Source organism: Vidua macroura, chromosome Z, assembly GCF_024509145.1.
Source record: "Vidua macroura isolate BioBank_ID:100142 chromosome Z, ASM2450914v1, whole genome shotgun sequence".
Lineage (NCBI taxonomy): Eukaryota > Metazoa > Chordata > Aves > Passeriformes > Viduidae > Vidua > Vidua macroura.
The window spans coordinates 26722634-26736137 of record NC_071611.1 but is presented as its reverse complement, the minus strand read 5'-3'; the positions used below and the strand labels follow the sequence as shown (position 1 = coordinate 26736137).

General features: G+C 43.2%; 1 protein-coding gene across 1 annotated transcript; it reads right to left on the bottom strand.

Annotated features, from left to right (window-relative positions):
• Nucleotides 1-521: 521 nt before the first annotated feature.
• Nucleotides 522-13262, bottom strand: CRHBP (corticotropin releasing hormone binding protein). The gene is made up of 9 exons (XM_054002569.1): nt 13100-13262; nt 9983-10106; nt 9458-9643; nt 8933-9026; nt 8165-8322; nt 6045-6255; nt 4127-4275; nt 2668-2785; nt 522-1252 (listed from the first exon to the last, which is right to left on the bottom strand). Exons 3-9 carry the CDS (start codon nt 9536-9538, stop codon nt 1095-1097), a joined length of 969 nt encoding a protein of 322 aa, XP_053858544.1. The 5' UTR covers nt 9539-9643; nt 9983-10106; nt 13100-13262; the 3' UTR covers nt 522-1094.
• Nucleotides 13263-13504: the final 242 nt, after the last annotated feature.

The window sequence follows — 13504 nt, the reverse complement described above, 5'->3', positions numbered from 1 at the left end:
AATGACTGTGAGATTAAGAGCCATAATTTAGAGTGAAAGATTTCAGGAATGCAGCTGGATTCATTAGGTTTCATCATTAATTGAGCCCTGGAGGAGGAACAGTTTACTCTTGTTGCTGGCAGGTACCACTCTCAGAAAACATACCAATCAGACCTTGCTCTCAAAGCTAGGACACAGCTCTGGTCCTGTACTGTATATGTCCTTCCCAGAGTTCTTCAAGGCTGACACTCCTTTCCTGGGAAGACCTGGAAAAAAGAAATCTATATTTTTGTATCCTTGCCTTCACAGGCCAGCAGGACACCTAACCAAAAAATCTGAAAGAGGGAAGGTACCAGTAAGTGTACTTCTGAAACTTATTCTGTGTGGAGGGAAAACCAACATAGAGAAACTAAATTTTTGCTCATAATAGTTCACAGTTTTTCAGCAACATGCATTCAAAATTTTCATTTCCAGAAAACTGCACAGGAAGTTTAATCAGTATGTTAAAAGATGTCTTCAGGAAAAATACAAGATAAGAACTCTTTGCCAACTCTTTGAATGTATTTATTTATGTTTGGATTTGTGTAAGGAAGTCTCATGCTATAAATTTTTATTAAAAACATGTCATTAGAAATAAATAGTACATTTATAGTCATAAGTAAAACAGTAGTTTTTATGCACATGAATGTTTGGCTTCCTCTTACAAAACAGGAATTGTATTTCACCTTTTTTTTTTTTTTGTTTATTTGTTTATACTTGATATAAAAGGATAAAGCTGTTGCATTAAGTTTATATTTATTGTGGGCTTGATATATCCCCAGACTAGGGTTTTTGTCTATTTTCCTAATAATATTTATACAGGAAAAGTACCCTTCTATTCTTGCTATTGATTTTTGATATGGTAAATGCGCTTAAACATTGGAGAAAGAATATAATGATAATAACAAAGAGTAATACATTTGTTGCTTTTTCCTGCTTGCTGATGGGAATGAGTAATTTGTATGAGAAAAGAATTATGTTTATAGAAAGGCTCAACATCACCACCTAACTAAAGGAAAAAATACATTATAGAACTTTATTTTCATTTGCTATGTGAAGATGCATGTCCTGGTTTCTCAGATACTAGGAAAGCAGAATTCCTCAATGCTGTTCTCCTTTCTTGTTTCTGTTTCCTGCAGATCCAGTTGATGATACTCAAATGTCACACGGTTGATGTGTTTGCCACTGGAGACCATTCGCAGCACAGTGTTGTCACAGCCAATCTTCATTTGGGCTATTTAGGGAAAAGAGATATAAAGACACATTTGTATGAGAGAAAGTGAGGGAAAAGAGATATATAATGATGGGAATTATGAAGCACCAATACATGCAATTTTGGAAATAAAGCAAATCCATGTGTCATGATGACTTGCTGATGTTGATATTGCTGATTAACTTTTGTGTTTGTTAGTTTTGCTTTACAATGCTTGGGTATTTAATCAAGTATCCTTCCCTCATCCAAATGCTACTCCATGTCTATGTGCTACTGTTAAATAGCATGAGTGATGGGTAAGGGTAATAGCACTCTATCCTGGAGATAGCCAAAATTAGCAACATCAAAATGTTTCCCATTAGAGGGATGAGTGGATTTGTGTGTAAGGACAATCTTCATAAGAACAAAGGCATGTGAGAGTCCCATCAAGACAAAGTCAAAGGGTAGTGCCCAGCATATGGTCCTACTCTGAGGGAAATAGAGTGTCACTAACTGCTGCTTTAGGCAAGCCATTTGAGTGGAGGCTTGGCAAAGCCTTTTTGTCTGGGGAACCTGGGGGAACTTCCTCACTTGAGGAGAAATCTGGTGTGTCACCAGGAGAGCAGGAGCTGCTGAGATGGATTTTCACTTCCTTCACACCACCAGGAAAACACATTTTAATCTCATTCCATTGCTCTGTATTATCATTCAACAGCAGCACTTACCAGTTAAATCTTTGAAAAGTGCCTGGACTGTTAAGTTGTGGTGTGATGAAAGCAAGAGAGACCCATGGGCCAGGCACGTTCCTGCCCTGCAACTCTGTGGAAATGCCACTTCTCCAGTGCCCTGTTTGTACTCCTGAGATATGACAAGTGTGCCACAGGGGTTAGTCTGTCATATCACTGCCACACTTTGGAGTCTGCTATTGAATATTAGGGAAACTGGAAGTTCTTATTTTTATGGGGAGAAAGAAGGCACTGGATCAGCATGACAATGAAACAGATTCAGACCCCCAACAGGTTCAAAGTATAGAATGGGAACTTTGAGGCTTTTGGGGCATGTGTTACACCTGCAGCAGGAAAGGTCTTGGGAACACTGAGTAAATGAGAGAAAAGCTCTTCAACTGAAAATGTAACAATCTGCCTTTGTTTTTTGTGAATTTCCAGACCTTTTTATGTGCTGACATTCTAATATTTATTTTTGTCATAGGACAAGAATTTTTAAAATATGTCTAATTCAGCCTTGTCATAATGATTACTAAAGGGGCAAATGAAGGTGGTCATGGGTGTGCTGTGACACATAGCCAAACCACAGGCTTGAATAGCTTTAGTGCTCATGTTCTGCTAAATGTGAAGTTCACCTATCTAGCAGGAAGTCCAGATGTGTGTGGGGGTCTCTGCATGTCTTATTATGGTTAATTATCTTATTATGTGGAGGTAATTGGAAGAAGTTCTTACCAGACCCATGAAAGGAGTGACAGAGGTCAGCTAGTGGAAACATCTTGGATGGGTCTAAGCCAGCTCCTCCAAGAAGCTCTACAAAATCTCCCACTCCTGCACAGCTTGCGGATGGTTTCTTAAAAAGGCAGAGGCCAAAAGTTATTTACCATTCATCTTCAAAATGTAGTCGTTCTGCAGACATTATTGGAGGTAACAATAGGTTTTAGAAATCCCCTGTGCTTAAAGCTCTGTAAAATCCGTTTCTCATCCTGAGCAGTACTACCTTGATTTGACATTAGTAAGTTAATCTTCTTAAGGCATTCCAAAGAAAGACCTAAGTAGAATCTGAAAATTACTGACAAGTAGAAAAGGTGTTGATTCAACTGCTTTTAATACAGATAAGTAATCTGGTTCTGGATGCTTAAACATGTAATCAAATGAATGCAGGCATGGGTTGTATGTATGCCAATATTCAGTTGGCAGGCAGGAACTTCAGTTCCACTATATCATACTCATTCCTAAAAAAATGCTAAAATGCATAATTGTGGCAAAGTTCAACTAAGGTAGAAATTAACAAAAAGAGTAGTTTTTTTTCTGAAAGCAATGGCTTACTGTATATTAAACACACAATTTTCCTGAAATTATTGCTGTTTGCCAAAAATATCTTGCATGGACACCTTGAGCAACTGTCATCCTGACATAGGCTGTCATCCCTATGCTGCTGTTTAAGTGCCTGGTTTCTTTACCTTCCTTTGCTGTTGTCCTTTTCTGCTCACCACTGAATAAGTCAACTTGAATAAGTCAACACTTGCCCATCTCTCAAAACCTGGCTTGTTCAGACACTGGCAATCTCCTTGAAGAACTCAGGCTGTCAGACTGACTGGCAGGAGTAAACAAATTCCCTTGCTCTATTTTTCTGAATATTTTGGAATTGGCACCTTCTTACACCTCCCAGGCACAGGTATCACCAATAGCTCCTGTCCTTTTCTCGTGGTTTGTCACTAAGCACCAAATACCCTAGATCAGAGTAGAGAATGCTCAGAATATGGAGCAAGCAATGAGTTGTGAGCATGTTTGTATTTTGTCTGTGATAATACCTCGCTATCTAGTGGCTCCTTTCTCTCTTCAGAGCATTTGCTGCTTTCATTAATTTAAATGCAGACAGACAGCTCTCAGAGAGAGTGCTCCTTTCTTTATAATGAAATCCTACCCTTTGTTATGGCAAGCAATTGTTATATTCATTAATGGTATTTTGCATAATTTAGCTGCCATTGCAATATTACAGAGACAATGGTGACGAGGCAGCCTTAGCTCTCCTCTCTGGGAGAAACCAGAGCTCTCAGCGTGCACACAAGAGGTCCGGAACACCCATGCCTGAGCAGCCAGCACCACAGCCTATCCATTCTTCACCCCTTCCCTTTTCTGTGCCCACAGAAATTGCACATGCTAATATCTTCTTAGGAAATAAAGATCCCACCTTTAAAAATAGACCATTTAAATGTCCCAGGATAAGATCAGATATTTTTATCACCACTGGGTAGATTATGGAGAAGCTGCAGTTTCTGTGCTGGTGAGGAATGACCATGGTAAACCTTCCTGAGGGGGTCTGAGAGATGACATTGCAAGCTGGGACACAGGAAAAGGTACAAGAGTTAGTTGTCTAGTCATCACTGCATGTAGCAAAACTACATAATTAAAGCACCAAAAAAAGCAGAGATAATTTAATTACTGGGAGTTACAACCAAATGCTGAAAAAAAAAAATGTGGCATTTTCTGAGCTTCTTGCAAAGCATTTGTTCTTTAAAAATTCCCTCCCTGTTTTTTACTATATAGCATGAAGTCTGGCAGAACCTGAGGGTGAAGCAGTCAATAGAAGAGCTAACACCTAAAATCTGTACATCAGGGTCTCATGCTATGAAGGGCTCATACAGTTTGTCAGTTTGAAGGAGGCTAAACATGGGTGGAGGGAGAGATTGTGTTTAGTCTTGACAGCTTATTGCCTGACATTGCCAGCAGCCCCCTAAATCCTATTCTGCTCCTCTGAACTGGAGTTCTTTACACTGCAAAATATCTCACTGAAATGAGGGCGTGATTTTATCTTCAAGTTCAAACTTAAGAATTCAGGTAAAGGAGTAACTTATCTTCTATGTGAATAACCCAAGGGATTCTTGACATAGATCTGGAGTCCTGCAGTTGCTTTAGCAGGACAGTGAAAGACACCAGCCACCTCCAGCAGTTGAATGTGATAATAACATCCATGGGCAGGAAGCCATACCAGAGTGGGGACCTAACTTGTGGGCCCAAGTCTGAATAACTCAGAGTAAAGACGTAGCAGACATACTGTCACTGTTTTCTGGTTTTGGGGGCTTTTTTTTTGGTTGGTGGTGGGTGATTTTTTTTTTTGTTTGTTTTTTTGTTTTTTTGTTTTTTTTTTTTTTTTTTTTTTTTTTTTTTGTTTTTGTTTTTGTTTTTGTTTTTGTTTTTGTTTTTTCTTTTTTAATTATTATTTTTTATTTTGTTTTTTGGGAGGGGGTTTGTTTGTTGTTTGGGTGGAGGTTTTTGTTTGTTTGATTTTTGTTTTGTTTGTTCTGTTTTTGTTTTGTTTGGTCACTGAGCAGTTAGGAGATAAATCAGACTGGCCTGAACAATAATTGTTAAATGTCCTGTCCTCTCTGGAAAACACAATTCAAGTGAAGTACTGGACAGGTTGCCCAGTCAAGTTGTGAGTGCCCAACTGCTGGAAGAGTTCACTACCAAGTTGGATAAGACCCTGGATAACCTGGTCTAGTATGTGGCATTCCTGGCCATGGTGGAGGGCGGTGTGGGGGGTGGGTTGAAACGAGATGACCTTTATGATCTCTTTCAACCCAAGGCATTCCATGATTCTATGATAATTTGTGCCTTGCCAGCTCAGAGGCTTAGGCAAAGAACTTGCAGATCGATCTCTGTGATCATAACTACATCTCTCATAACTACCACATATCCATTCAATACACTGATTTTACTGTTTAACTTTTTCAAATATTTTTTTCCTCATTGTTCACTCAGATCTATAAAATGCTGAGATTGAAGTTGCTCAATTAACACTATTTGTTCTAGCTAAATGTGTTGAAACATGCCAACGTTAGATTGGGAAGGATCTTATTTGAAAGAAAGAGCCTTATGGTCTTGCATATTGAAGCCTGTGTGATCTCTTAAGCTCCTTTTTTTCCTTAGGGCACACACTGAGCCTGAATCAAGCCTGCAGGCATGCACATGCACATGGCTCCACCAACCTTACCACAGCCATGTCAGTGCATATAATCACAGTGAGAAAACTCAGTGCAAAGCAGCACATTCTCTTTGCTTCCTGCCCCAAATTCAAGCCCCTTTGGTGGTATGAAATGCAGACTTACGGAAGAGATTGCTGTTTTTCTTGACTGTGACACTAAATCCATTGCCTGGTAGCTGAATCCTGAAGAAGATCATTGCCACATTCTGTGATGATCTGATGCTCCTCTGAATATTCCCACTTTCACAGAAGTCTACATATCTTTGAGAAGTGGTGAGTGGATGGTCCAAGGAACTGGGAAATTTCTCTCCCTTGAGTATCCATCCATCAAACACCTACAGAGGTTCAATAATATAAAACCAGATTTTGCTTAATACTCTGTTAGCAGAGAACAGAAACATGAAGTATAACAGACACTCTTGACACCATATAACCTGTTCAAAGCCACAAACTGAAAACAAAAATTTGTTGTATTTATTGATTTCCTAACATTTAACTAATTATTCATGCTTTAATGGATGTTTAGGAAAGGGATACTTATAACTTTTAATGTTGTTTTTATCTCCTTCAGGTGACAATTTTGTAATCTAATTTTTGTTTTGAGGGAAGTATCCCTTTTTTCTTCATCATCATCACATTCTTTTTGGTTTTTTTTTTTTTTTTTTTTGAAATTGCATTGTCACTATGAGAAGTTTTTGACCAGCTGGATTTGGATGCTTTGCAGCTTGTCATTAATGGTCCCAGTGGTCTTGCAGAGATATTGGAATACAAAAAACTTTGGGGAGGAATTATTGGCAGAGGTATTGCTCTCACTTGTGTCAGCTATTTTACTTCATTCTAACCACCAGAAAATAAAACAAGTCCTGTTTTTAATCTGGATCTTAAGCATCAGCTTCTACAAATCTTTCCTTCATAACAAAAAAGCAACAATCTTCCCCCACCATCTTCAGATCAGAAGTAGAAATACGTATTAGCTCTAGCATAGATACTCAGCTGCCTGGCTTGCTGTTTCAATTCCCTCCTAGCTGCTCTCACATGGTAATTCCTTGAACACTTCAGTCAATACCCCCAAAATTCAAGGACCAGGTTCAGCCATCACCTCAGTCAGTAAGTCTGATGTGAGACTTCCTGATGAAAAAAACATCAGGATCTGTCTCTGGATTTGCCAGAACTGTAAGTTTCTGAAGTAATGGGATGCAGGTGCTCAAATTACATGAGGGAAAAGCTGCTTATATATATACATAGCGATATAATAGAAAAGTTTGGGACACCATTACCAAAGAAAGGAAAGCTCAATAAAACAAAAAGGTATCAAGCATTTTTCTAGCCTCCATGAGTGACCATAAGTGCAGGTACAAAAGCCTTAGCCCCACAAGAGACTGAAATTAGTCTCCCTGTAGCCACGTGGGGAGACATCTCAGTCAAGATATGGAATGAAAGGACAGAATTCTGAGCAGGAGACAAGGAAAGGGCTGAAGGGCAGCTTTTCTCCTTCTCCCTGTTCCTGGACCTCAGCTTGCCACTAAATGGGATGTGGTCTGTTCTGTGCCTTGCCAGTTCAGCACAAAGGGCAAAGTGCAAAGCCAAGGGAGCCAGAGACCATCGAGCCTCCCCTTCTCTCCTTGACCAAGTTCAGATCTTGGTGAATGCTCCTGCCTGCCAGAGAAATGTGCTGGTAAAGTCTTTTAACACTGGAATATAAATGGCTCTGAGACATGAGCCTCTTTCTGTTCAGAGCCAATGTCCTGAAAAATTCTAGCAGGGAAATGTTAAAGAAAGCCTGCAATGGTCCAGTCACTATTAATATGATGCTAAGTGACCTGAGAGCAGAGGTCCCAGAGCAGTAACAGTGATCCAGAGATCTATATCATCATCTGCAGGGCTCATGTGATTCACAGTGCAATAAGTAAATCCTACTGACCAAATTTTCAGCCGTCCACCCAGGTATGGACACTCCATAGAGGCGCTTCTGGAAAAGTTCAGAAGAGCCAGTACTGTAGGCTGGAGAGGGATCCTCATCCTGCGTCTGACTTTGCTTTAGAGGAGTGGTGATGGGGGAGGACACATACTCAGAGTGCCTCAGGAAGGAGAAGGAGCCATCCCGGAGGGGCTTGCTTTGTGAAAGCCTGTTTTTTACGCACAAACACACACAACACACAGATGTGCACATGCACTCGCCTGCTCCTTGCACACACAGCAAACACCTCACAAGTCAGAGGAGAGCAGAGACTTGCAGCTTTTTACCTTCAGGAAGTCCCCCCCTTGGCAGTCGATGTTTACAAAGTCGTAGTGTATTGTGATGAGCTCCTCGGGCTCCCCGATGAAGAAGGTTGCGCAGTGCAGTTGTGGTTGGTCTGCGGTGAAGGTGAACTGCCCCTCTATACTCAGCATGTCAATGCACCCTGGAGAAGCAGGGACAAAGGGCTGCTGCCTCTGCCTGTTCTGAAGGAAGACCCCGTGCCAGCTCCCACTGTGCAAGGAAGGAGGGGGATAGGAGAGACCCCCCCGCACTGGGATCCGGCTGGCAGCGAAGACAGGGAGAGCCAGCTGAAGCAATTAGGAGCCTGCTGAGCATCAGAGGATAAATAGTAACTGGCAGGTGTGAGCACAAACATGCGACGGGGGGGGGGGGGGGATGGTGTGTCAATGCATCTCTGAGCAGAAAACTCGGTGTGTACACGTGCACAAGTGCGCAAACACTCTATTCTTTCAGATTTCGCTCCAGTCACAGCTGCTACACCTGCCCCACCCCTTAGCAATGTGACCCTGCCTAGGGACATGGGTGGGGAATCCCCATCCTACTCCAGTTATTTGGGACCATTAACTATGAACCCCACCCTCTGCCTTAAACCACAGGTTTCTGCGGGTTTAATGCTTTGTCTTTCTTCTCCCTAGTCTTACAAAAAGCTCCTGCAGCTCTGTTACTCCCAATTAGCCCCTTCCCCTCCCTGAAGTATGCCCAGGATTCTCCCACCTGCCAGTACTCCCTACCAGAGCACCAAAGAAACTCACGGAGCGACCGCCGGTAGATCTGTCCTGCAGACAGCTCTCGCTTCAGATCTTCACTGAGTAGTAGGAAGGGGTCATCTTCACCAGCATCCCTCACCTGGTTAAAGATGTAGGGCAAGAAGAGTCTGGGGCAAAGTGAAATGCAGCTCTGTCCCTGCACCTCTCAAGAACAGGCACAGCATATTATGTCCCCCCTCCAGAAACAGTGCAGCTGTGGAAGAGCTCAGGCAGAAAGCTGCCAACCTGCAAGAGAGGGGAAATAAACCTGGGATCTAAGAGGTGAGCCCGGCAGCTAAGTGCACTGAGAGTTTCTTAAATCCTCAGAATTGCTGAGCATAAATAAATAGAGGGGTAGTACAGAATACATGGGATTGTTGCATTAATGTTACCCAGGTGTAAGTTTAATGCAGAAGAGGGAATAGGAAAGGGAGAGAGAATAAAGCACAATGCTCGAAAGGTGAGAGCACAAGTTAGAAGACAGCAGCTAAAAGCACAGTGAGATGTTTAATCATCAGCCCTATTGCTCACCTCTAAGTATCTGGTTTCTCCTTTGGAGGCTGCCAGGAAGATGAGAACGAGGTGGCATTGAAACTGGAAAGCAGACGGCATGCTGACACCTCCTTTGGCAGCCGTCCCCCCGTGGCCAAGTTTCTCAGGGATTGTGCTGGTATGCAGAAGCCGCCAGGGTGTCTTGGAGCGACTCTTTTTATAGAGCTGTTGGGAGGGGAGGCACTTGGTCCCCGTACTGATAGGGTAACCCATGGTAACTGAATTCCTCTCACAGTGACACAGTACGTGGGCATGACAAGGGTCCAAATTGCAGCCACAAATTTTCAAGACAGTTGAATTCCCCTCTGTGGCAGATGTCTTTCCTCCTAATCTGTCTGGTGAAATAGCTGAAAACCTCTGGGAGAGAGAGCCCATCCCTGTGCACATGGGGCACTTATGCACTGTGTTTATTTCCAGTTATTCCAAAGCAAGCAATGAGGAGCATCCCTCCCTCCTCCTGGGGCAGTCATGGGGTATTTCAGACCTGCAGGACTTTCTGCTTACCTTCTGCCTACCTCTGCTGCACTGCAGCTCTCTGTAGTGCCTGTGCTTCCTGCTGGCCAGGCCTGGGTGGTGACCCTTGTGTCCCAGGCAGGTTTGCAGCCTGTGCCAGCATCCCTCCAGGGCTCTGCAGCAAACACACAGGCAAAACCAGACAGCTCTTCCCACCAAAACCAGCTTTCATACAGAAATTATGAAAACTTGGTCTTCCCAAGGGCATATTCATCAAAGAACTCCTGATACTGCTTCAGCCTTGATCCTCAAGTGAAACCTGAGAAGACCTTTAAAAGTTTGTGAGTGAAAATTTGTAACTCTGCGGAGTACTACAAATCAGGAACTCAGCAGAGGTATTAGATGTAGAACCTGAAATCCATTGAGGTTCCTTGGGAATTACAAGTTTTGTTGGAAAACTGCAGGGTTTAGTCCCAGTTTGGATTAGAGGATGGCTGGAACATTAATCAGGAAGGTGAGATGTGCCTTGGAGACCATGAGGATCAGAAGGGGCAGAGGAGCCCAGCCTTACTTGCTATTTTTTTCCTCACTCTCTAAAGAGACTGATAAGGTTAAAATTAGAGCTTGACCCCTCCAATCCCAAATTCTGGCTGCAGTGTCCCGGTTTGCCCTGACAGTCCCCAGCCTATACGTCAGACACTGAGTGTTGAGGAATGCAACAGTGCAGGGAGCTGGGTGTGCAGCTGCAGTGAGAGCTGCAGATGGAGGTCTGGGGGGCAGGAGTCCGAGCCCAAAGTAAGAGGCTGTGAACTGCTGACCTTTTGAATTCCAGAAAGCCCAGGGATCCAGACACTAGGAGATACAGCAAGAGTCAAGGACTCAGCTGGAAGATCACAGACCTTCATATACATAGACTGTGGGGGTGTAAAAGCCCAGGCATTCCTTTGTTCAGGGTCCCTCTCTGGAGGTAGTAGCTCAAGGTTTCTATTCTGTTGCTGCACCATTATAAAATTACCTAAAGGAGACAGAGGTCTGAGGCTCTGCTGTGGGAAATCTGGGCTTGAACTGGTGAGGAAAGCTGATCTGCCTGAGTGAGTGTGGGATGTGTAGGGAGTTTAGTGGGGACCCGTCAGCTCACTGGAGCTGCCCGCTATAAAGGGGCTTGGATCCAGCAGTTACAGGCTCTCGTGATGGGAGTGTGACTGCCTGAGTGCCTCCTGAATGGTCAGACAGGGACATTATCTTGCTGTGAGTCCTTCAAGATCTTTAGTGGAGGACAATATGTTTGATTGTGTGTGAATTTGTTACTGAAGATTTCAAATTTCAGAATTCAACTCCAAAAATTAGTGAAGGACACATGGCACTGCAGCTAAAATATTATGACTCTGTTAAACCAGATGTGAGGTGATCTACTCAGAATGAAATATACAGCAGTGATGTCACCATAGTTTAAACTCTTGTCTATGAATAGCTGAAATCTGGGCTTAGCACAACATTCACCAGTGGAAGAAAAGCGGGAAGTGCCTCAGTCTGAAGGACATCCTGGCAGATGAAGTGAGGGTACTGTCCTTCTCCAATAAACAAGGTGGTGGGAGGGACAATATATGCCACCTCCATATCTGCTGTAATTTATTGCTCACACAGGGCCTATAGTGACTTTGAAATTCCTATGCAACACCTTGGAATTTGTTACGAATATACAGATATTCTGTGTAACATTGGTGCAAAAGCTGAACTCAGATACCCTTTGCTGTTGATGTGGAAATTAATTTTAACAGAGGTGCCAAGTTGGTTTTCTCCCCCCCCCCACTTTTCAGCTCTGGGCTCAACAGGAGCTGATGAAGCCTGATGACATCCTGAACAGCCTCATCACAAAGCCCCCCAGTGCCTGGGGTAACTCTCTATGTCTTCAAACACAGGGCTGTCCTCAGCCCCCAGTCTCATATGCCTTTTTTTATGCAGCTCTAATGCTTGGGGAAGGCAAGTGTTTGGGATGGAAAATGGAATCACACGCAAAGAGATGCAGCTGCTGCTGCTGGCTGGGGCTCTGCTGCCTCAGGTGGAGCTCCAGCAGATAGATCCCCAAAAGGGACCACTCAAAGGGAAAAGAGGAGGTTCATCTCCTAGCCATGCATCCCAACTGCCAGAGGGTGAGAGAGGATGTGAGGTCATTTTCTCACTCAGCTCTGCTTCCTCCTTAGTGTATCACAAGTCCCCTTCCCCTCTACCCTCCCTTTACCTGCTGCAGCACTGCTTTTGTTAAAAGTCACTTGCAGAAACAGAGATTTTCAGGAGATGAGAATGTGACTAGCAAAGTAAAGAAAAATCATTTTGAATTGAGTTCAAAACACCCTGCAGCATTTCAGAAGGGAAAAGCACCTTCAGTGTGATACAAACCCTTGGTGAATTGAGGAGAGTGTCATTTTTCTTTCATGGAATTGAGTCATAATAAGACTCTGAAGGACAACATTTTTTGTTAATATCAAATTGTTTAGCACAGTAAAATGCCTTCCCAGTGACATCCTGTCACAAGTTAAATAATCCAGTTGATTGGCATCTTGATCTGCTAACAATTGTAAATTACTCTGGGAGCAGCCCCTTTCCCTGGCAGAAATGATGAAAAGCCATGGTGCTGGTTAGAGTCTGGGCTGAGTGCAGGGCTTCACTCACTCTGCTCTGGTGCAGCTCAGGATGCTATTGTTTAGGCACCCCAGCCTTTGCAGAGCCTTGGGCTGTTGAAGCAGTGCTCATGGATGAGCTTTTCAGGAATGTGCTTTGGAGGACCTGCCTTCCCCACTCGTGCTCAAAGCTTGTAGGTGTCTTGTCAAATATTATAGCAAAGAAGAAATCCCAGCTATAGTAAGAAGTGGAGAAAATAAAGCTGAATAAAGACAGTAGTGAAACAAACTCCATTTACCCTCCCCCAAGGTGATCAAATCATGCTCTGTCCTATCATACAGATGGTAAATGCAGCTTCTTCTCATAAAAAGTAAAAGTAGTTGTCACAGGAAGGATATACATGAAGTGTTCAGCAGTGAGATTTCTTAGTGAGAAGTGCTTGAGGTACAGGCAATCCTTAGAGATCCCCCCATATAGCAAAGAGGGGCCAGGTGTTATGAACCCTTTCTGCTTTCAAAAAGTATCCCATGGATGCCCATCTCTTCTTACCTCAGCTGCAGCCTGACTTCTTGCACAAGCGGCTCAAGCAGACCAAACCCCTCACTAGCATCAGGATCTTAAATATGCATTCATATTTTCTGCATAGACACAGTTCCAAGCAGCTTCACACCACAGGGATCAGCCTGGCTTCTGCATGTCCCATGGGGGCTCCTCTGCTTATGGTTTCTTGAACTGAGAGGAGCAGCAGTGAGACTGCAGTACAACTGCTCCAGGGAAGAGGAGCAGTCCGGCACGCTGTCCTCAGCTGTTCATGCTGATTTCTCACTGCTGCTCAGTGCTGGCTGAAGAGATGCCATGTGGGGTCATGCACAGTGTGAGACATCTGACTGGATTTTAAACTTCAGATTGTGTCAGCTGCTAAACATTGTGCTGATCTACATTTATTTCCCTTAT

Excerpts from the sequence above, each read along its gene's own strand:
- CRHBP (XM_054002569.1), bottom strand. The coding sequence starts at position 9,538 with ATGCCGTCTGCTTTCCAGTTTCAATGCCACCTCGTTCTCATCTTCCTG. Across the intron at positions 8,323-8,932 it reads GATCTACCGGCGGTCGCTCC|GGTGCATTGACATGCTGAGT; the intron begins GTGAGTTTCTTT and ends CTGCTTCTCCAG. Across the intron at positions 2,786-4,126 it reads TAAATGGTCTATTTTTAAAG|AAACCATCCGCAAGCTGTGC; the intron begins GTGGGATCTTTA and ends TGCCTTTTTAAG.